General features: G+C 27.8%; 1 protein-coding gene and 1 pseudogene across 1 annotated transcript; both read right to left on the bottom strand.

The window, feature by feature from the left end:
- Positions 1 to 1,239: 1,239 nt before the first annotated feature.
- Positions 1,240 to 7,676, bottom strand: LOC132950088 (uncharacterized; annotated as a pseudogene).
- Positions 7,677 to 13,830: 6,154 nt separating this feature from the next.
- On the bottom strand, positions 13,831 to 21,487 carry LOC132950645 (tyrosine-protein kinase Src42A). The gene is made up of 7 exons (XM_061022166.1): positions 20,604 to 21,487; positions 18,975 to 19,138; positions 17,629 to 17,797; positions 16,549 to 16,707; positions 16,289 to 16,467; positions 16,071 to 16,227; positions 13,831 to 16,010 (listed from the first exon to the last, which is right to left on the bottom strand). The coding sequence occupies exons 1-7, from the start codon at positions 21,133 to 21,135 to the stop codon at positions 15,802 to 15,804; spliced, it is 1,569 nt and encodes a 522-aa protein (XP_060878149.1). The 5' UTR covers positions 21,136 to 21,487; the 3' UTR covers positions 13,831 to 15,801.
- Positions 21,488 to 21,806: the final 319 nt, after the last annotated feature.

The following is a 21,806-nucleotide window of genomic DNA, read 5'->3' on the forward strand; positions in this document are numbered from 1 at the left end:
TCAAATACAACGGAAGTCAAGTGTGGTAGCTTTGTGGGGGAAGGATAGCTGCACAAAAAGGCTACGATTAACTAAAACTTAATAAATATGCCCTTAAGTTTAAGCATAAGTACATTGAAATGTATTACATTTTTTTTCCATTGAATTTTGTAGACGAATATTAAATAATAATTATTTCGGTAATATTTTATAGACGGTATTTAAGTACATAATATATTTGAATTTTGAAATATAACGATTCGAAACTTTTGTTTATTATATAATCTATTATGTATAGAAAAATCTCTTTGTACCTGCACATTATTATGATTCGGGTCATAGAAATTCTAAAGAAAAATGAGATCACGTTGTAAGTATACTTTCGGATACCCTCGTTGCATAGTATTTTAATAATTTAACTAGAAAAAATTGTTTTCTTTCTCCCCTCTTCCGTCCCTCATAATAAAAAGATTCATAAAATATACAAAGGTTTCTCCTGTGGTTGAAACGTTATTATTATAGGTAGATACTATTATTAATAATTATTATTTTTATTACAATTCGTATATACAATATACATATTAGGTGTAGGTAACTTAGTATAACTAGGTATATTATAAATTATAAGACCATGTTATTATTATTATTATTATTATTATTATTGTTATTACTATTATACAGTCCATCCAAATTATTGTGACTCTTTTGTTTCCGTGAAAAAAATTTGTTAGAAAAAAAAACTGTAAACATGGTTTTTAATATATTGTACGTACTTTAGAAAAACGTGCTTGTTTTAACATTCGTTGAAAACATTTTTAATAATTACCCTGAATGAAATTTTTTTAAAAAGACAGTTTTGTATAAATAAATATAATTTTTAAGTGTTATTACATAATATAATAATACGATATAATATGGTGTTTCGGATTATTCATTTTTTCCCACCAATTGTTTAATACAAATCTTATCAATCTTACATTGACAATTATTAATGACCATGTCAAACTCAAAGAATCTTCAGGGCCCATAATTTCAAATAGAAGTTAATACTATACTATTGCAGTCATTAGTAGGTGTAAAATACGTGGGCCACAAAATAAAATAGCACCCACACAGCACAAATATATTTGTTAAATGTTTATTTAACATTTAAAGTTAATCAAATTCGTTTAATAAATATGAAAAATTTATTTAGTATATACTTTTTTAGTCAAATCAATTTTGATTGAAACTATAAAAAAATTATTTACCTATTGGATTTTATATTTGTCTTTTGAAGAAGTCTTTTGATGGTAAATGGGGCTTGAACCAAAACATATTTTATGGTTTCTTCAGTTTAATCTTTGCATACATTTTTAAATTTTCCCTGTTTTTTTACAGCCTCTGAAATTGTTAAGTTATATCATATATTATACATATATTATCGAACAAATAAGTTAATTATGTGGATAAGCGTGAGTAATAAAAAGCTTGACTTTGTCAACTACATAACACAATTTGGTAAAGTAAAATATTAGCAACCATAATTAAGTTATCAGTAAATAAGTTGCGTTTCTTAATAATACAATTAAGTATTATCTGCAGGGTTCACAAATAAAATGACTAATTAATGATTTAATGTTTAACAAAATTAGTATGTATTTAACGAGTTTTTAATAAGATAATTAACTGAACTAGTCAATCTAAAATGCATAAGTTGTATAGGTAATGTATATTACAATGAAATTATGCAACAAGCATGAATACATTGTAATAAAAAAGAATTTCTACAATCATAAATCTACATTCTACTGTACAAAACAATATAATTTATTATATTATTGTTAGCATAACTAAACAGGACTCTTTTTATATAGATGCAGCCTATATACCAAATTAAATAATGCATATATATTTATTATATAATAAATATTTTAGGTTAGACAAAATCATGTCATTATAAGACAGATTATCCCATTAAAATGTATTTTAATATATCATACATTATATAGTATGTATAAATATATAGTATATTATATTATAGTAGTTATTGACTATCTAATATATCATTAAATATTATAGTATGTACACTATAATATAATATGAATATACAGTGAAGAGGACAATAGTCGCAAGCTTGCAGTAAATTATAGATTATAAATTTATAAATGTATACTCTATTCAACATAAGAAAAGACCCTGGCGGCTAACTTGTACACTAAGATAGGTATGACTTTGGCTACTAGGTTGTAATGAAAATTAAACGCAGGGTGTTTTTGGTTGAATTGATTTTGCGTTTATTCTCAAAAACTTATTATTTCTCATACAGACACAATTTTAATAATTTGTTGTACAGTATTTCTTTTGAATTAATTAATTATACTCTTACGAGTGTACAGATAAAATAGTTTAATAAAGGATCACATAAAACATGGGGGGGGGGGGGAAGGCATGAACATAAAACTCGCGGTTTTTGGTCGGGTGTTCATGATGACGGGCTCAGCTCGTATGGCGGCGTGCATCCACGGGCAATTACGGGATCAGTGGCACGGTAATACAATTGTTAGTTTGAAATGCGCTGATTATGAATATGTACTTTTTGTACTTGTAATTTGTTACTTTCGTAAGGAAAGCTCAGTTTTTCCCGCGGGCGGCGCGCGTTCGGATTACCGTGCATCGGACGGCGCTATCTGTAGTTACGGGCGGCGGTTGCGTTCCGTCAGGGAGTCCGTGTTTCTAGGCGGCGGTCGATAGTGCACTGGTAATGATGAAAACTAGAGTGCGCCACTTAATTGGGCACTCTGTTTTTTCTCATTACAAGGTCTAACCTGATCGTCATCAAAAAAAATTATAGGTAGTCACACCTAGATCACTTCTTATATTGAATAGAGTATATAAAATACCCAAAATATTTGGATAAAAAATGTGTATAGTATTTCTAATAATAATATATTCTTTATAAATAGTATATAACATTTTAATATAGGTACTATTATTGCAAATATTTTAAATGCATAAACATAGCAACAATTATAATCTTACCAAATATAACAGAACAATTACTCGAAGATCAAAATGGAATTTTTCCTTTTTTTCCATTGTAGGAATAGTGTTGCAGTAATTCATCCATGCACAATTTTTCCATTATTCGCCGTACCATTGCTTTGGTATGTTTCCTACCTATATAATGTAAACTCCTTAACCTAAAAATAATTTGTTTTGATTTTCAGATTAATGTACTATATTTTCAATTTGCTAATTATTACAAATTATAAATACTACCAAACATGTTCTAAATTTGCTATCACCAGCAATGTTGTCTTCAAAAATTTGTAAATCTGTGATATTATCAATTTGTAATGAACACTCGTTCAACTTGTTAACTGAAAATAAAAAACTTGTCATAAACTCGAGGCTGATTTTCTAATAAATTATAACTGTATTAAGTCTAGACGTTCTAAAATAACTAGTTGACTGCTCTGAATTTGTTTCAATTCTATTTTCAGAAAAGCCATATTTTTGTTAACATAACTTTGGAATTCAATATCTCTTGAATAATAAAATATAAATTTGTAATAAGTTCTTGTATATGGTCATAACAATTAGACTTAATTCATGAAATAAAATTGTTAATAATATTATATTACCTGCAGATTGTTTGACATTAGAATTGAAACTCGACAAGCCTTCTGAAACATTATTGCCTATTTTTGAAACATATGGTAGGTTATCTAAAAAGAAAGATATATTAAAAATAAAAATAAGTATAAAATTATCAAAAAGTAATGAAAAATCAAGAATACTTTATACAAAATCAAACTGTAATCAACCACACAATCTAAATGATACCAAAATTATAAATAATCTTGTTCCTAAAAATGTAATGCATAAACAATATAAACCATTGATTTTTTAATTTAGTTTTGCAGAGTGCATAATATATTATAATATAATACTAAAAATAATTATTAAAAAAAAAAAAAAAAAAAACTATTGAAAAAATTGTGTAAATATTGTATAGATATATCAGCTATTACTAAATAATATAAAATAATTATGTCATAATTATTTATTAATTAATATGTTAATTAAGTTACCACTACTTGTTTTATGAAGAATATGAACTTCACAAGGTGCTTCCAATTCATCAAAAATAATAGCACTTTGATTCGATACAAGGGTACCTATATTATAAAATGATCATAGTATTTAATTATATAAAAAAAGAAATCTACTTGTAGATCATTATTTAAAATTAAATGTTTTTGTATAGCCAATATTATATTATATAGTAAGGTACAAATATTGTTATGGAAGACGAAGTGGCAGAGCGGACTAAGGACCCAAGTTGCCGCGGGTTAATTAATAAAAATAAAATAAAAATATAAAAATTATAAATAAAAAATAAAACTTTTCAAGTCAGATACAGTAATTAAAGGAGTCTGTATCTAAACAAATAATAATGTTAATAATTGTAAATACAAATTAATACCTTCGAACACTGTACGGTTTCCACTTTTTGGCGGTTTTACTAAGGAGTAAATAGACAACAGTCTATACAACTGTAAAAAAGTAGGTGTGGACGGATGGTCATTTGGTCCGGAACTCTGTCTAATGACTCCATAAAATTTCTAAATAACAAGGTTTTAAACAAAAAGTATAAATTGAAAGATAATTATAAAAATAAATAACTAATAAATAATATTTTCTTACTTCTTAACAGTCTTGGTTTGAAGTACTTTGAAGTAAGTACATAATTAAATCCACATTTTTCCAATAAATAATTAGTTAAATCTATAGTAGATTTTAATATCAGTCTCAGAGATTGAGAAGTGTTTTTGGTAAAAATGTCTTGTTCTTGAATAGGTCTTTTTTCTAAATTTGTCTCCCATTGGTCAAGCCAATTTAAACTTTCTTTTAAAACCTGTTTTATTATTTAAGAATGATATAATTTATGTACTATTTAGGTAATAAATGTAATGTGTACATATAATACAATGATATTACAGCACAAATTAAGATACATTGACATGCAATATACAATACACATTAATTAAGATTATTAAGTGCAAATAATACATAAATACAATTTGGTTAAGTTAGGTTAGGATAATATAATTATTGAATAATATCCTGACTACAACACAAAGTTACACAGATGACACAGAGAAAAACAAACAACACAAAATTAACCTACAAATCTTTGCTTTTTTTCTAATTCCTTCTGCGAGAAATTTAGGATTCATTACATCTAACATATCATTCATTTTTAGTGAAACTCTTGTTCTTAAGGCCATAACACATTTATGCATGATAGAATTGTATACCTACTGCCATAGACTTACTAAATACCTGTTTTTATGATCAATAATTACTTAATTAATTATTAAGTATCACAAATTAAGATTATTATTTGTGGTATAGATATAAAAATAAAATAAATTGAATTACTTGTGTTGCATATTTTACTTTCATCTTAGGAAGATTGTTCAACTCTATATGATGTTTTGATATTTTAAGCATATTTTTGAGTTATTTTCCAAAACATATCTATAATGGTTCCAATTAATACACTCCTGGGACGGATGAATCTTGAAAATATTAAATAGACATTTTTTTTTTTGTATGTTAAAAAAATTATATGGAAAGTTAAGCTTGTAACTAAAATGAATATATTTCCTTTAAATATTTCTGCTGTGATAAACGATTTCTGATCTTTTATTGTATGTGGGACATCACACAAAACAACACTTTTGTGGGGGACGGAGTGGCCGAGCGGACTAAGGCGTCGGCTGCGACGTAGCCAACCCGAGTTCGATTCCTCGGCCATGGGCGGCATTTTTCATCGGACAAGTCACGGTGTCCGAAGAACAAGTGCCGCCATCCCCCACCCGGGCATGGCAGATACCTACTGGTGCCCACTTGAAAATCTGCCAAAAACTGCACACACACGTGTTTACCAACAGCATCCTCCTATACAAATAAACAAACAAACAGCTAATGGCCATAGTTGCTGGGCTTAAATGATCAATTAAAAAAAAAAGAAAACAACACTACGATTTTCGTCATATGGGTTTTCAAAGAAATTTTTAAGTTCTATTTTTTTCCCATTAATACCCAGGGTTTTATGCATAGTTTTATTAGTTGATGCACCATCACTAACTAGTGCTACAATTTCTAATCCAGACTTTTCCAACAACATAATAACCTTTACTAATTGAGCAAGGTCAACACCTATTTAAAATTTAAGAATATAATTTTAAATTAGTTTATATTAAATGGAATTGCCTTAACATGTTTTTATATTATACTTTTACCTTTTACTGGAACTTTTGAAGCAAAAACAGCTATAGGTTGGGTTACATTTTCCATTAAACTTTGCAACAAAAAACCAAGATCAGTACTTCCTTTTTTATTTTCCACCTCTCTTCCAAAGTCTTTCAGACCAGAATATGTTAATGATCTACAATTTACATTAATACTAGTAGATAAATATATTTCATCCAACATTAAAACCCGATTCTTTTTTTTTTAATTTGAGTTTTTTTTGAGAATTTTTCTAATAATTTGAAAAATGCGTTGTCAAATCCACGTTCACTTTTGATTGCTAATAGATGTTTTCTTATAGTTGAAGTACATGGCAATGGTAACAAACCCTGGTCCCTCAAAAATATATACTGTGAAGGAGATCTATAAAGTATTAATAATTTTTAAGTTACAATATTATAATTAATTTAATTCCTTTTAAGTAAAAAAATATCTAACCTTATTTGAAACAAAAGGCAAAGAATCATCTAACTTTCGGAATAATTTCTATTTTTTGGATTTGTATACTTGGTAGCAAAAATTATTTCTTTTAATAAACTGATTGACTTTTTGAAATATTTAATTCCTCAATTAGTTTTGTCGATGTATTATTTGAGATATTTTTCATTTGATTTTTTATAGAAATTAAATTTGATTTTAATTGAATATTCCTATTCATAACTCTAGTTCTCTAAATTCAAGCAATTTTTTTTTTCTTTTAAGTTTTGTAAAGAATGTTTTTTACTTGGAGAAAAATATGATCTAACTAATTTTTCTTTTGAGATATTATAAGATTTTTTTTGAATTGAATACAATTACCTTTTACACCATAAGCAACAGCTGGGACTTCATTAACAAAAGACGGTTAATAATGAAATAAAAATTACAATTTAACAATGAATATAAATTAAATTATTGATTAGTACAAATTTAGATTTCTTAAATCATGATATCTTACTTGACACTACTTAAAATTGTTGAACAGTTAGTGTGTTTCCAATGACTATCAGTACTTTCATTTTGAAGGCCAAATGATGTTTTTATATTAGGATAAGTGCTAATTAAAACAGCTCCATGGCATAGTTTTATAGAATCCATACTTTCAATTGCACTTTGTACATTTTGAATAGTTGTTTTTAAATGACAAATCATAGGAAAATACTCTTCTTGTTGTTCTGAAGAAATTGATTAATTCAAAATATAAATCACAATTTTAGAATCTGTCAAGATATAATAAAAAAATAAAAGCCAAACAACATAAAGTATAATATGTACTTTTTAAAATATATTTAAAACATACCTTGTGTAATAATCAATTGTTTTTCAATTTTACGTTGATAATCTTGATAAAACGTTCACACCTTAAAAAATGATATAACTAATTTCTGATTAAAGGTATTACTGTATTAGTTGATATATCTTTATACCATCCTGAAAGTATTTTAATAGCTGTATCTTTTTTTAATGCACTAAATAAAGATTCCTTAAAAATGTAAAAATATTTAGTTTTTGATTATATAATAATAATTATCTGTTGATACTTAATACATTTACAACTTATATTATGCATACGTGTAAAATGTCTTGAGGTAGATAACTGCAATTATTTAATGATGTATCTTGAAAATGTAATGAATTTTCTGATAAACTTTGATCCACCTTAAAACATAGGTAGTAAGTTATGAAATCCATTAAAACTGTGTAAAATGTAAATAAATAAATTGGTATTGTGTCATTATACTTACACTTGAAATACTTTGATTTGAACTACTGTTATTAACCTAACCTAACCTAACCTAACAGGAGGTATTATATTAAAAGAGTAATTAGTTGACAAACTAGGTAATATGAGATCATCAGTGTTTAAAAATAATTTTGGTATAGCTCCTTTTCTTAACCCAAACTAATCTAATAAGGTAATAAATAATATTATTATAATATTTGAAATATTTCATTATGTGAATTATATAATATTGAATTAAATTAGAAAATATAACAGTCAATGTAATGTAATTGAATTATATTTTTTCTTACAGAAAAACTGGTTTCTCCTAATACCCGAGTGTCGACCATATCTTCTTTGAGAAAATGATCACCGCACATCTTGATCTTTAGGTCAAACTTTTTCCAATAGCCATTTCCCAAGTATTGTGACCATATTTTGGAATGAAAAATCGCGATTTACTAGTTCCACAACAATTTCGGACGCAACATTTGCCTTGACGAGACGTTTCGGATTGAAAATTGTAATTCCCGATGTATTCACTATCCAGTACAGTATTCAATATTTCAATATAATATTTTGTTGTTGAAAAACAAAAATAATAAATTTTGACAAATTACCACGAACCAGATTTTAAAATCAGAATATATTTTTGGTGCATACTACACTACACTAGATGGCGCCTGCAGCTTTGCCACACGGTAAGCAAGTTTGCGAACAAGTTTTTAATCTCCCGTTCCGTATCCAGTATATTATCTCAATCATAGACGTATAATATATATATATATTATATTATACGTCTATGACAGGTATGGCAAATAGGATTTGGTCAACGTGTCAATATAATATGACACAATTAAAAAAAAATTCAGCCGTGCCACTAATTAATTTTGCTAACACGGAGAATTTTTACAAAATATCAATGAAAAATTAATGATAATAATGTAGAAAAAATTATTAAAAAAATCAATTTTTATTGATTGTTAGAAACATTTTACTTCATATGGCTTCAAAGACTTTTTATATATGCCATTGCTTGCAAGGTTTATAAATATGTATAGACACATGAAAGTCTTTCGGGTGCCATCGAAAATTTCTCCCGTGCAAACCATGGCACGCGTGTCACTTATTTGCCATCCCTGGTCTGTGATCTCAATTCGTGATCTATAGATAAATGTCCGTAAATATACCTGAATGTTCTTTTTCCTGCTTCTTTTTTTTCTTTTTCAATTTTGGAGACTCCAACAAGTATTGCTTGATCCGATTACATTTTTGAAAAATTGTTTGCCTCTACCCCTTTCTTCAATCTTTGATTTGCTTCTAGCAGTAATTTTTTTACAAGATTTGATTTACTGTTCTCTAATTTCCTTTTTTTACTTAGGTCTTTTTCAATAGACAAAATATTTTCCTGATCTTTCTTTTGATATTTGTTCTAAGAGTATTTTTTCTTGTTCTTTTTCTATAAGTTTTTGTTCTTTTTCCTTGTCTAAATTATTTTCACATCTATTGTAAGCACTATGTGCCAAGCTTATTAATTTAGGAGTGATTGGTATTTGGTACCATAGGCGCAAAATGACTAAATTTTTTGGGGGGACTCAAGCCTCCCTCCCCATATTGCTTAGTACCACAGAATATAAAAATTAGTACTAATTACTAGATTTTGAACTGGGGGGAGGGGGGCTTGACTGACATTTAGGGGGACTAAGTCCCCCCAAGCCCCCACCCCCTATTTGCGCCAATGATTGGTATTAATGCAGCTTTATTGTCATACATTATTGAAGCTGCGTCTCCACCCCATCCATAATTTTAACACTTTTATGTGATAACAATGATAAATACAAATTTTTAAATATGATAAATAAAATACTAAAATCATAGATATCTGTAATAACTTATTATACAATAATTATTATACAGTATACTACATAGCCGACTCCGCATGTTACTGTACATTCAAATATGAAGTTGGTTGCCATATGCAGTTCAAATTTAAATTTAGGTACATTTTGAAAATAAGTGACATAAGTGACTCATTTTCCAAGTAAGTGACTTACTTCCAGCACTGAAAAACCTTTACGGAGCGGGGATGGTGTGTCTCAAAAATCAACTGACTTTAGCGCCTCAACCACCAACACCAAATTATTTGAAATAATTAAATTATGTTCTAAGAAAATCAGCTGATAAAATTGCAAATTCTAACATAAAAAAAACAATTATACATTTTATAAACAATTTTATAATTTTGTATACAATTTAATTAATGTTTAATTTTTTTTTACTTGTTAGAATCTGAATTTTGAACTGCAGAGTTTTTATAACATAATTTAATTATTTAAAATCATTTGGTGTTGGTGGCTGAGGCTCTAATTTATGAGACATTCCTCACCCTTCCGAGCAGGTCTACGAATCAGCAGATTTTTTTATCGTATTCAGCAGAATGTGTGCCTTTAAAATCTTTCGGCCGGGGGCAGATGCTCCCCCTGCCCCCTTATAATCCGGCTTTGAATGTGAACATGTAGAGTTGTTATATATCATATAAGAATATAATTATATTATATTATTATGTTCGTGTTCAATAATAGTACCTCATTCGTTGCACCTTCTGACTTCTCCCATATATTATATGATTTATGTATTTTAATGCAAATTTTTGTCATCATAACTGATTCATACGATTCAGGGTTCGTAATCATTATACTAAAACATCATAACATCATAACATAATATTATCATAACACAGCCGTCATGCTGCCCATAGACTCATTAACTAAAATTATAATTTAACTAACTTTAGTTAATAGGTCTATGATGCTGCCGCACGATATTTAAACACCACCCCAGAGGCCGCCGTGATGCGTGTACACCGGATGCCAAAATGACAATAGCTGGCGTAAAACGCTCGTGTCCGTGCTCGTTCCTAAAGAGCAGATAACTTCTGTCTCACAAAGGTTTAAGATATATCTTAAATCGTGTTGTTAAGTAATAGAAATCATAGCCACCCTTAGTCCTTACCCATAGATAACAGAACAAAAAAAAAAAACACCGTCATTAATTTATTATCTATGGTCGGTTATGAGAAAAATCAGCATTTAAGTGACGGACACGCCGGCCACACGCGATAATTTCCATGAAATCAAAACTAAATTAGTATACCTGATGCTGCCAGTCATCGAAATGGGTTATCAAAACAAATATTTTTCTATAATTTGTTCAAAATCCAAAATTCAGGGATGGAAAACGTTTTTAAAACGCGTTATTAAGATTCTTAACATCTCCTCTAGAGAACGGTCGGATCTTTTTTTTAAGTTTGAACTTTTGACAATATTATAATATTATACAAATTTCAGTTTTTACAAAATTTTTGTTCAACCATATGTATTGAAGAAATTAATAGTAAACATTATTCTAAGAGCCACAGCTGAGTTTGGAAAAGATCTATTGATTTTTTTATAAAATTAAATAGGTACTTCAATGGGAGTTACCGATTTATCGAATAAGTTTTGCCAAATCAAAAGTCCTTTTTTTGTGAGTTATAGGTATGCGTTTTAGCTTTAATGCGCGTGAGTCTGAGAAAGAAAACACAAATTGCGCTCGCATCGTCTTAGTTAGTCTTTCCAGAATTTGTAACTAAAAGTATTTATTTTTGCAGTAGATAAATATTAAAGATCTATAAGTACAATTTTTTTATAAGTATTTAAAGTTTAAATTTTGACAAAATATAGTACTATAACTAATACTAAGTACGATTTTCCTAAGTGTGGCTATAGTATATACCTCCACTCAGCGGAGGCTATTATATTGTGGATACCTACCGTTAACCGGTGCCATTATTACAACGATTTATACATTTTGTAATCGTTGTATGTACTGAGTTCTGACCCTAAAATTTCGGTGACACCATTAATCGGCCCCAAATTATGATGAATAAAGTTTAAATTTATCAAAATTATGAACAAACTTCAAAATAAGTCAAATAAAACCAATTATGAACTTAATATAGGTACCTAATAATTATAAATTTTATCTCGAAAAGGTGTTCGACAAAATATATTTCGTTTTTTTATGTACTTAACTCAAAATCGAATACCTAACCTTAGATAAGTACTTGACATTTTCACCAAACAATTAGAATGGGAGTTTATAATAGTAGGTATATTATTATAATACGAGAGCCGTTAATTTAAATGGCATATTCTATTGTTATATTTCTTACTACCTTAGGTTAGGTTATATTATAATTATTTAATAAATTATACATTATATGAATTTAATTATTTAATTAGTTATAATTATTCATAATCTATAATCGAAATAAATAATAATCACAATTATTAATCAATAATCTATTATTACTAGTAGTAAGGACTTGGGACTACTATACTATAGTAATTAGTAGGTACCTATCTACCTAACAAGCCTGGGCAAGATAGTGATAATTTCTTAATCGTAAAAAGTAGAATATTATTTTAAAAAAAATTATAATTTGTTGTGTATTTAAGTTACATAAAAAAATATAGCACTTAATTCGATTATAAGTTGGTTAATTAAAACTCCAACTAAGTTACCAAAAACGTATGTACCATAAAAAAACAATAACACTTTATAAATAATTATAAATTGGGCCACAGATTTTCGTAGCCCGAACTATATAAGTTAGAAACAGCTCTCACATACATTCTTCTTTTCTTAACTTTGAAAATGAAAATAATAAAAATGTAAAATATAAATAATAAAATAAATAATAGTGTTAATATAGGTTACAAAACTTTACAAGTCTTGTTGTGCAATGATTAAGAGTGGGACACCACTTTGTAAATTCAAAATCCATTATTTCTTATTTTTAAATTTGATAGATCTTAATCAAAGAAGAGATCTCAAGACTATTGACCATTTTTATTTTAATAATCTTCTTTATGGTGTAAATAAAGTGTACAACAAAACCAATTTTTGAGATTTTATGTGCGACTGCTATAATTTAGTTAATCTGTAAATTGTTTTTTAAATCGTAGCACTGGTCATTGGCGCAAATCGCAGGGGTGCTAAGGGTGCTTAGCATCCTGAATTTTATGTTAGCACCCCAAATCCTGTAATTATAACTTATAGTACTACCACCATAATATTTCCATTACAACTAAATTTATTAAAAATTCAAAAACAAATTCAAAAAATTTTGGTGCTTAAGCCCCCCTGATATTTTTGGGTGATTTGCGCCTATGGCACTGGTTCATATTATGCACTATTTATATAATAACACTGTTGAACATATTTCAAAATAAGTGTCAGAATTAAGGAAAAAATAAATATTAGGACAAAAAATAAAAATATGACAACTATGAAATGTATGTTATCATAAGTCCCATGCTGTAGGTATATATAACTTGAAAATAATTCAAAATATATAGATTAGAAAATTGGATCTAGATATCAAAATACCTCTTGAAAAATAACATACTTGATCAGCGATACCTTAATTGTGTTTAATGCCAACTCCCTTGGGAGGTTCGAGCACTTTATATGGAGGGCATGGAGTAAATATAATAAATACACTTAAATTACAATTTTTAGATCATATTTGCTGTCGTGTACAATTTTTTTATTTTGATACAAGGAAATTGTAGCACTGTCCACATTTATTCTTTATATTGTATAATTTTTAGTTTCTCTAGACAGTCATAAATACATACAAATTTTTGAATGAATAGTTAAAGTATTAAATATTAAATAATTGTTACATTATTCTTGTTATTAAGTAATATTCTAGTTTTCATTTTTAGGAAGGCTTGAATAAAAAATGTCTGGGAGCAGCTGTATCACTAGATTATGATTGACTATTCAAAAAAAAGTACGAGACTTATAGGTAAAACTTTATTTTTAATAAATGTCCTATAATAATGATTAATAGTTTAGGCTATATAATACTAATATTTTTTTTATAATAAGATGTTTAGAAATTATATACACATAAAACAATGATGATAATAATAATAATTAGGTAATTTGTCATTAAGATTGCAAAAAGATGTCTTTTTTAACATATACATATACATATTAAAATTTTGGAATATACATGTTAACAAGTTTGTAAATGAATAAAATGTAAGGAACTAGAAAATACAAATAAAATTAATAATAATAATAATAAAATGAACATAGGTATATAAGTTTAAAAAGGTAAAAAAAAAGATTTTTTTGTTCGATTTATCTAAATGTTACAATATTCTATTCTAGTATGCATGCAAAAATACAAAACATTAAATAACAACTTTTGAATGTATTCCTAGTATAAAAAAACTCATGATGAGAACAAAATTATTTTATTTACAATTTTTTTTAATATTATTTATTTATTAGTATTATAGAATAATACGTTAACCTCTCGAAATCGCTCTGAAAATATGAACACTGGGTTGTTTCATTTGTGTTAATTCGTTATAGTAGTTTAGAACATCTTTTGGATTTTTGGTTTTGTACTTAACAAAATTATTTTTGTGAGTCATAAAAAAAATGTAGAAAATATAATATGGTAAAAAAAATAATAAAGAAAATGGCGTAAAAAAGGATACATTTATATAATTACGATTGTGATATAAACAGTAAATGGAAAATTAATGTTTTTTTATGCATTATCTATGAAGTGTCTTATCAAAAAATATTTAGAAGAATTTAAATATTGTGTTTTAAATTAAAACAAACTGTGATTGGTACAATGCTTAGAAATTACAAGACAAAAACCGATATGAAATACTATCAAAATAGTAAAATAAACTAATTGTGATTGTTTATAAAATATTATAATATTATTTCTTATTAATATATTGGTAATAACTAATAACTATGCATTATCATAGAAAGTTATTAATTATACTAAATACATTTAAATGAACAGATATCTTATTATTTGAATAATACTGAATGTAATTTGTATTAATTCATTTTTAGAATAACTACAAAACAAATATTTAACATATTTTAATTTTCACTAAAAATAGGTTAACAATTGACATTGCAGATCACAAACGGATATTACTTTTGACGTTATTGAACGAAGAACTAGTATATAATATATAAATTGAACAATTTAAAAATTGTACTAACTTACAATATATTATTCTATATACAGGTAAAAATTACACCTGTTACAATAAAATATAATATTATATAATATACCAAGATTATAAAAAAATGCATTGTCCTTAGATATAATACACTAGTTCTCTGAATTTCATATGAACCATACAACAATCACAGTTTTAAAATATTACATAATGAAGGGATCAATTTACTGATTCAGGAACAACATCACTAAATTAAATTTTCTTGTACAAGGTTTCTTTGAGCTATGTTTATGGTTATACATACAGAGATAATATTACTAACTGTGTTATAAAAAAATAGAACTTATTAACATTAATAAAAATGAAAAAAAGTACAAATTAGATAAAGCATGTTGGCAGATATAAAAAATAATTTAACCTAAGTTTACGATCTAATGTTGAACAGAATAACAGTATCTAATAAAATTAAAATATTATCTACAACTAAATAGTTTAAAAACAATTCATTCATAAAAACTTCAAAAAAAAAAGAAAAAAGAAACGGATAAGTTATAAATATTTATGACTTACCAAAAGTAATGATGGTCACAGATGTATCTAGCAGTGTTAATGATAAATATTGTGCAAATGATGTAGTTGATGTCTGTGTGCGTGATAAACCGCAGATGCATGTTGCATATATATGGCGGCTGCTTGGGGATTAGCACCGCGTAGAGCGATGGCCTGTTGCATAGGCCACTCCGAGAGGCGGGCGTGATCTCAGTAACCCGATGCTTCTTTATATTCAGACCCCTCCATTGTGAAGAAGTCTTCCAGTTTCCACTGGAGTGTTTCAAATGTTGGTCTCTTCATTGCATCTTTATGCCAGCATTCTAACATAATATCATACAACGCCGTTGGACAATTAGGTGGCATTGGCATTCGGTAACCATGCTCAACCTGATGCAATACCTCAGCATTGGTCATACCTAAAATTATAATATTGCATAAAACATTCTTTAAAAACTGAAATATATATTAATATTTACCCGGGTAAGGTATTCGCCCATAGGTAACCAGCTCAGTGAGTAAAATTCCAAATGACCATACATCAGATTTTATAGAAAATTTGCTATAGTTAGCAGCTTCTGGCGCAGTCCATTTGATAGGGAATCTAGCACCAACTCTTGCTTCATACTCATCCTCCTAAAAAAAATTACAAATATTAACATTTTATACAATAATAATTAGTTTTCAGAACCTTAACCTTTATAAGACGAGCAAGACCGAAATCGGCAATCTTCACAATGTTACTCTCTCCAACAAGAACGTTCCTAGCGGCAAGATCACGGTGAATGTAATTTTGAGATTCAAGGTATGCCATACCTGATGCTATTTGAGCTGCCATATCAATCAATTGTTGAAGTTTCAAACCACGTCCTTTACCTATACAAAAGTTTAAATGTTATTAGGTATTATATAAAATATATAAATAACAAAAATTTAAAGAAATATATTGTAGAATACCTTGTAAAAAGTCTAATAAACTTCCATTTTTCATAAGTTCGGTGATAATATAAATTGGCTCTTCCATAGTGCAAACAGCATATAATTGAATTAATTTGGTATGCCTTAGTTTTTTCATAATTTGGGCTTCAGCTAAGAAATCTTTGGGATCCATTGTACCTAAGTTACAAAAAAAGCATTAATTTTTTTCAATAACTTATTATTAGGGTTAGATGTCTATGACCTTCAAAACACTAAAAAATACATTCAAATATACCGAATAAAAATTGAAATATGCCCTTAAAAAATCAAATATAACATTTATTTTTAAAATTGTATTAGTAAATAAAAATATACTTTAAATTAATATAAAAAGTCTAGTTAAACTCAAAAATATTATCTTGCACTTGTAATATGATGAGTAATGTAAATTATTTTCAGATGCAAATTTTACTCCACATAGGTACTTTACAGAATAGCACTAAAACATCTGTTGAAAATACATTCTTCCCAAACTCTAAAACACCTTTTCATAGTAGAGCCGTGTTGAAACTTTTTATTTTGGGCATTTTTAGTGAGCATAAAACGCGTTTTAAAACTAAAATAATTCAATAACCCAGCAGTCTATCTATGGCACACGACACACCATATACTAGGTAACTAAAAATAGTATAGTCTTAAGTCACTATGCTCACTCTCACACAACTCAGTCGCTATTATTGGTCATAAAAATCATTAATAAACGTATAGGTAGTAAAGATAACTGATAAGTAAGTAGTAAAGATTTAGTTATAAAAAAATACACATTTCATATTTTCTCATTGATGTTAGTTGTAAAACCTACAATGCCCACATATGGGTTTATATAATATTATTCATCGAAATATGCATTTATTTTCTTCAAAATATGAATTCAATATTTATTCATAAAAGTTTCTAAATATGCAAAGTAAAATCTAAAGTACCTAATTCTATGTCATAAGAATTAAATGTATAGCTTGATCTGCAATGTGCATTTTAATAGAAAAAATATGAAAAAGTCATAAACATCATACTAGCTAAACCACCCTACTTATTAAATTAAATATAATTGTAAATTACCAGTCTTCAATGTTTTAATAGCAACTGGTGTTGTATTATTCCACAAGCCTTCCCAAACTTCACCAAACTGACCATGTCCTAATTTTCTGACAAACTTTAATGAAGATCTATCAATTTCCCATTGATCTCTTGTACTATGAGACAGACCACCAGTTACTGGTTTCTCCACCTATCAAAAACATAAACATAATATATTTATATTAATAAGTATAAAATATTAATTAAATTGCATACATTTAGGTACATTGATTTTTAATTAAATATATTTAAAAGTTATTTAGAACACTTAATCTAAATCAGGACAAAATATTGGATACCAGAAAAACTAAATAACAACTGGTTTATTTTCTAATATAATATTTGATAAAATTAATTTTGTGTATTGTGATAGGTACTTCATAAATGAATAACCATTGACTTAAAATGTTCAACAATTAATATTTAAATTAAAGTTTTCTAGACACAATTTTCATAGTATTTTCGCTCTTTTGATGCTATTTATAGAAATTTGAAATTGATTATTATTTGTTTTTTTCCTTTTATGCTAATAACATTTGTTTCATAGTAAAAACTAAAAATGATAGACAATTAAAAACAAGATTCCTTTTAAGTTGTTCTTACAGAAATGAAATAGGTAACTAAAATGAGTGATCACAATGTGTTTATGTAAATGTTTGATTTGTATAGACAAATATATTTTAAAAAGTTAGAATTTCAACAAAATTTGGTTAAAAATTGAATATAAGGATTCTTATAAGTTTTAATTGGTTGTGTTTTCTGATTCCTTACGTCTCAGTCATACACTTCATCTTTTAAATAGAATAGCTATTACTCGTGGTTTCTATTCTAATATTCATACGACCTATGCGAGATCCAAAATAATATGTGTTAAAAATTTGGTGCCAATTTCCAATTGGTCCAATAAAAATAATTATTTAATTATCTGTTTTGTGTAACTAATTGCAACTAATTAAATAATCAAAAAAATATTCAATTTAAGTAAGCCAAAATTAAAACTTTGCCACCCTATGGCAACATATTATAGAAATTAAAAAAATAAAGTATAAACTAACACTCCTCGAGTCTAGAAATCTATTGATATAACTATTATTGAAAATGGTCCAGTCTGAGGCTATAGAGTAGATAGAAACAATCAGACTAACATTCATATACCTATTTTAATTCTATAAAAATCAATAAACGTTAAAAATAAATTAAGTGGACAGTAAAAATCATTTTAACACATCAGAAAGAATAATGTGGTTCATGAAAGATTAAGTATTTTATCTAAAAAAAACCATGTTACCTATTGTAGATATTTTTTAAATTAAAAGATGAAATCTTACCTGTACACAAGGCTTACGTAAGTTAACACATAAACCGTCAGCATCTTTACTATAGTACTCTACTAATTCCTGTAGAGTTCTAAAGGTTGTACGCCGAGCAATGAAGAATCCACCTTCATCTAATTGTCTGATTCGGTAATGTTTAACAGTATCACCATCGCGAACTATAGTAAATATACATAATATATATGAATATAATATAAAAAAATAAGTAAACACACAAGTACAATATAATTCAATATTAAATGTTTAAATGCTCGCTTTAATGTGTTCAAGTTTATTTTATACATAGACCAGCTCTCAAACTTTAAGATATGACATTTATAGTAACTCATTAGTTATTACAAAAGTCCACCAAGTGGGCAGACTCATGGTCCAGACCTTCTTCCCGATGCCGCTTAATATGGGTAGTAGGAGCTTTAAACAAATTAAATTTTTTTTTTTTAGTTTACCAACTGATAATTCTTTAGATAATAATTAGTAATACTAGCTAATACATAATGTAAACATTTATATTATGATTTATGATATTTAAATGTTAATGTATGTTGGAAATACATTTCAAATTCGACCCTCACTATAAAAATTTACTAGAGTTACTGGAGTAAATAATATGAACTTATTTATTAAGAGGAATATCCTTCGAAAAATCATTTGATAAATAAAACAATTTCAAATAATAATAATACCTAATAGCATTTTGGACCTTGGATTTTCTTGTTTATGATTCTATGAGGTAAATTATAGATGATTAAAGAAAAAAATATTTACCTATAAAAAAAATAAGTACAAAAACATAAGAAAACATACAATGTGATATTAACCAATAGTGTAGTTAAATGATCATTATGGTTTTTCCTCGGGTTTTTCACATATTATATATTATAATATGTACATTGTACATTTAATAAATATATGTAAATATATCAACAGCCAATTATATGCTTAATACAAAATCAACCAAGAAACGAAATACCTACCTACTTGCCTTAAATACATTGAATTCCTATTGATATGTAAACAAAAAACCATATTACATGAATTTTCATTTATTATAAAATATTGATTACCTATATTTAAATAAATAATTAGGTACCTTCATTAAAATAGCCAATTTCCAGTTGTGATTAGATTCCTAAAATTTTAATAAGTACTTTATTTAGAATATTTTGTAAAAGTTGATTCAGTTAAGTAATTAAAATTTGTGAATGTAGAAGAACTTCTTGATGTAGTTAGGAACAGGTTAGATACACACACTTGATGCATAGGTGATATTCTAAAATACCCTCAAAAATACCATAATCAAATGCTTATAAAATAATACCACTATTAGGTTTAAATTTGTTAATATTAATATTGTAATACCTATGATATGAATGCCATAATTTAAATACCTAGGTTAGATTAACCTAACTATTGTTTTGAGTATGATTAGGTATCTTTCAAAATGTCTAATAAATAGGTACCTATAAACCAAAACTATCAAAAATATTATTTGATTAATGAAGTACTCAATAAAAGTTGTATTTTGTTAATTTTAATTAAGTAGACGGCATTAGGTATACCTACCTATAAGTAGGTAGGTAAGGTACCTACTAATAATATAAAAAATATGTTCAATCGACTCACCAGACAAAGAGTAATCATTTCTTCTACTCTCGGAATCCCTAATTAAAAAGGCTCCGTGATCATTCTCTGGCAATAGCAGTTTTTTCTCAGCTTCAATTCTTTTAATCTTGCCAAAATACCATGGCTCAGCCTCTATAGACTTCAATTTGGCAACATAATTAGAAGGAATATAACCTTCCTGTTTAGTAGCTTTGCTCCTGGCTAGCCACCAATCTCCTTGTGTATCATTCAGGATTTCCAAATGCTCTCCTTTCCTGAAGCTGAGGTCTTCGTCGGTGCGTGCGTCATAATCGTAAAGGGCAACAAATATTTTTGCCGACGCATTTGTGGCGTTTGAAGGCTCCTGGTCGGGCACCGGAGGCATTGGCCCGTTTCTGACTTCACGTATGTTGTCATGGGGTGGCATATTCTGAATAGGTACGCTGGGCACGGCTGGCAATATGTTGTCTTTGCTGTTACCAGCGTTGGAAGGCGAGCCCGTCATGTCCTTCTTGCCAGACGAGCCCCTCTGACAACTGAAGCAGCTGCCCATCTTGCGTAGCGCAATCGTCGTAGCTCCAAGTGCACCACCAGGTAGGTACTACAAGACGTCCTCGGTCTTCACTTAGACGCGTATTACGTACATGATAACGCACAAGTGCAGTGCTGTTTTTGTAATGCGACGATCCGAATCCCAAATACGCGAAACACCTCTGCTCTCAGCTGAACACGACGTCACTGCGAACCTATTACATTTGGGTAAAACGGCATTGACGGTCGTATACGGTTGGAAAGCGTTCAGCTAAACGGGATACAGACACAATTAATAGTAAATTATAATGCACCTAGTGAGTTGTAGTGGTTAATTAAATATTCTACTAGGCACCCGTAAAGTGAATAATGATTAATGAAAAAAAAAAAAACACAAAAGACGATTCCTGATAAGAATTATTCGAACGACATGGAAGAAAAACTATTAATAAAAAAACTGAAAGGGGGGAAAAATATTATCCAGTGGGTTTTATTTTTGATTTTACACAATATTATTTATTATTACCTATTTACGGCAATATTGTTCGCAAAACCTATTCGCATTTCTAATACGTCAGCTAACGCTATTACTATAATTATAATTATTATTATTTATAATTAGATAACTCTGCTGTTCAATAATGGTATGCGCCTAACTAACTACAATCTATAACTATTAACTACCCATTACCT

This window comes from Metopolophium dirhodum, chromosome 8 (genome assembly GCF_019925205.1).
Source record: "Metopolophium dirhodum isolate CAU chromosome 8, ASM1992520v1, whole genome shotgun sequence".
Classification (NCBI taxonomy): domain Eukaryota; kingdom Metazoa; phylum Arthropoda; class Insecta; order Hemiptera; family Aphididae; genus Metopolophium; species Metopolophium dirhodum.

Excerpts from the sequence above, each read along its gene's own strand:
- LOC132950645 (XM_061022166.1), bottom strand. The coding sequence starts at position 21,135 with ATGGGCAGCTGCTTCAGTTGTCAGAGGGGCTCGTCTGGCAAGAAGGAC. Across the intron at positions 17,798-18,974 it reads TACGTAAGCCTTGTGTACAG|GTGGAGAAACCAGTAACTGG; the intron begins GTAAGATTTCAT and ends TGTTTTTGATAG. Across the intron at positions 16,468-16,548 it reads TTTATTAGACTTTTTACAAG|GTAAAGGACGTGGTTTGAAA; the intron begins GTATTCTACAAT and ends ACTTTTGTATAG.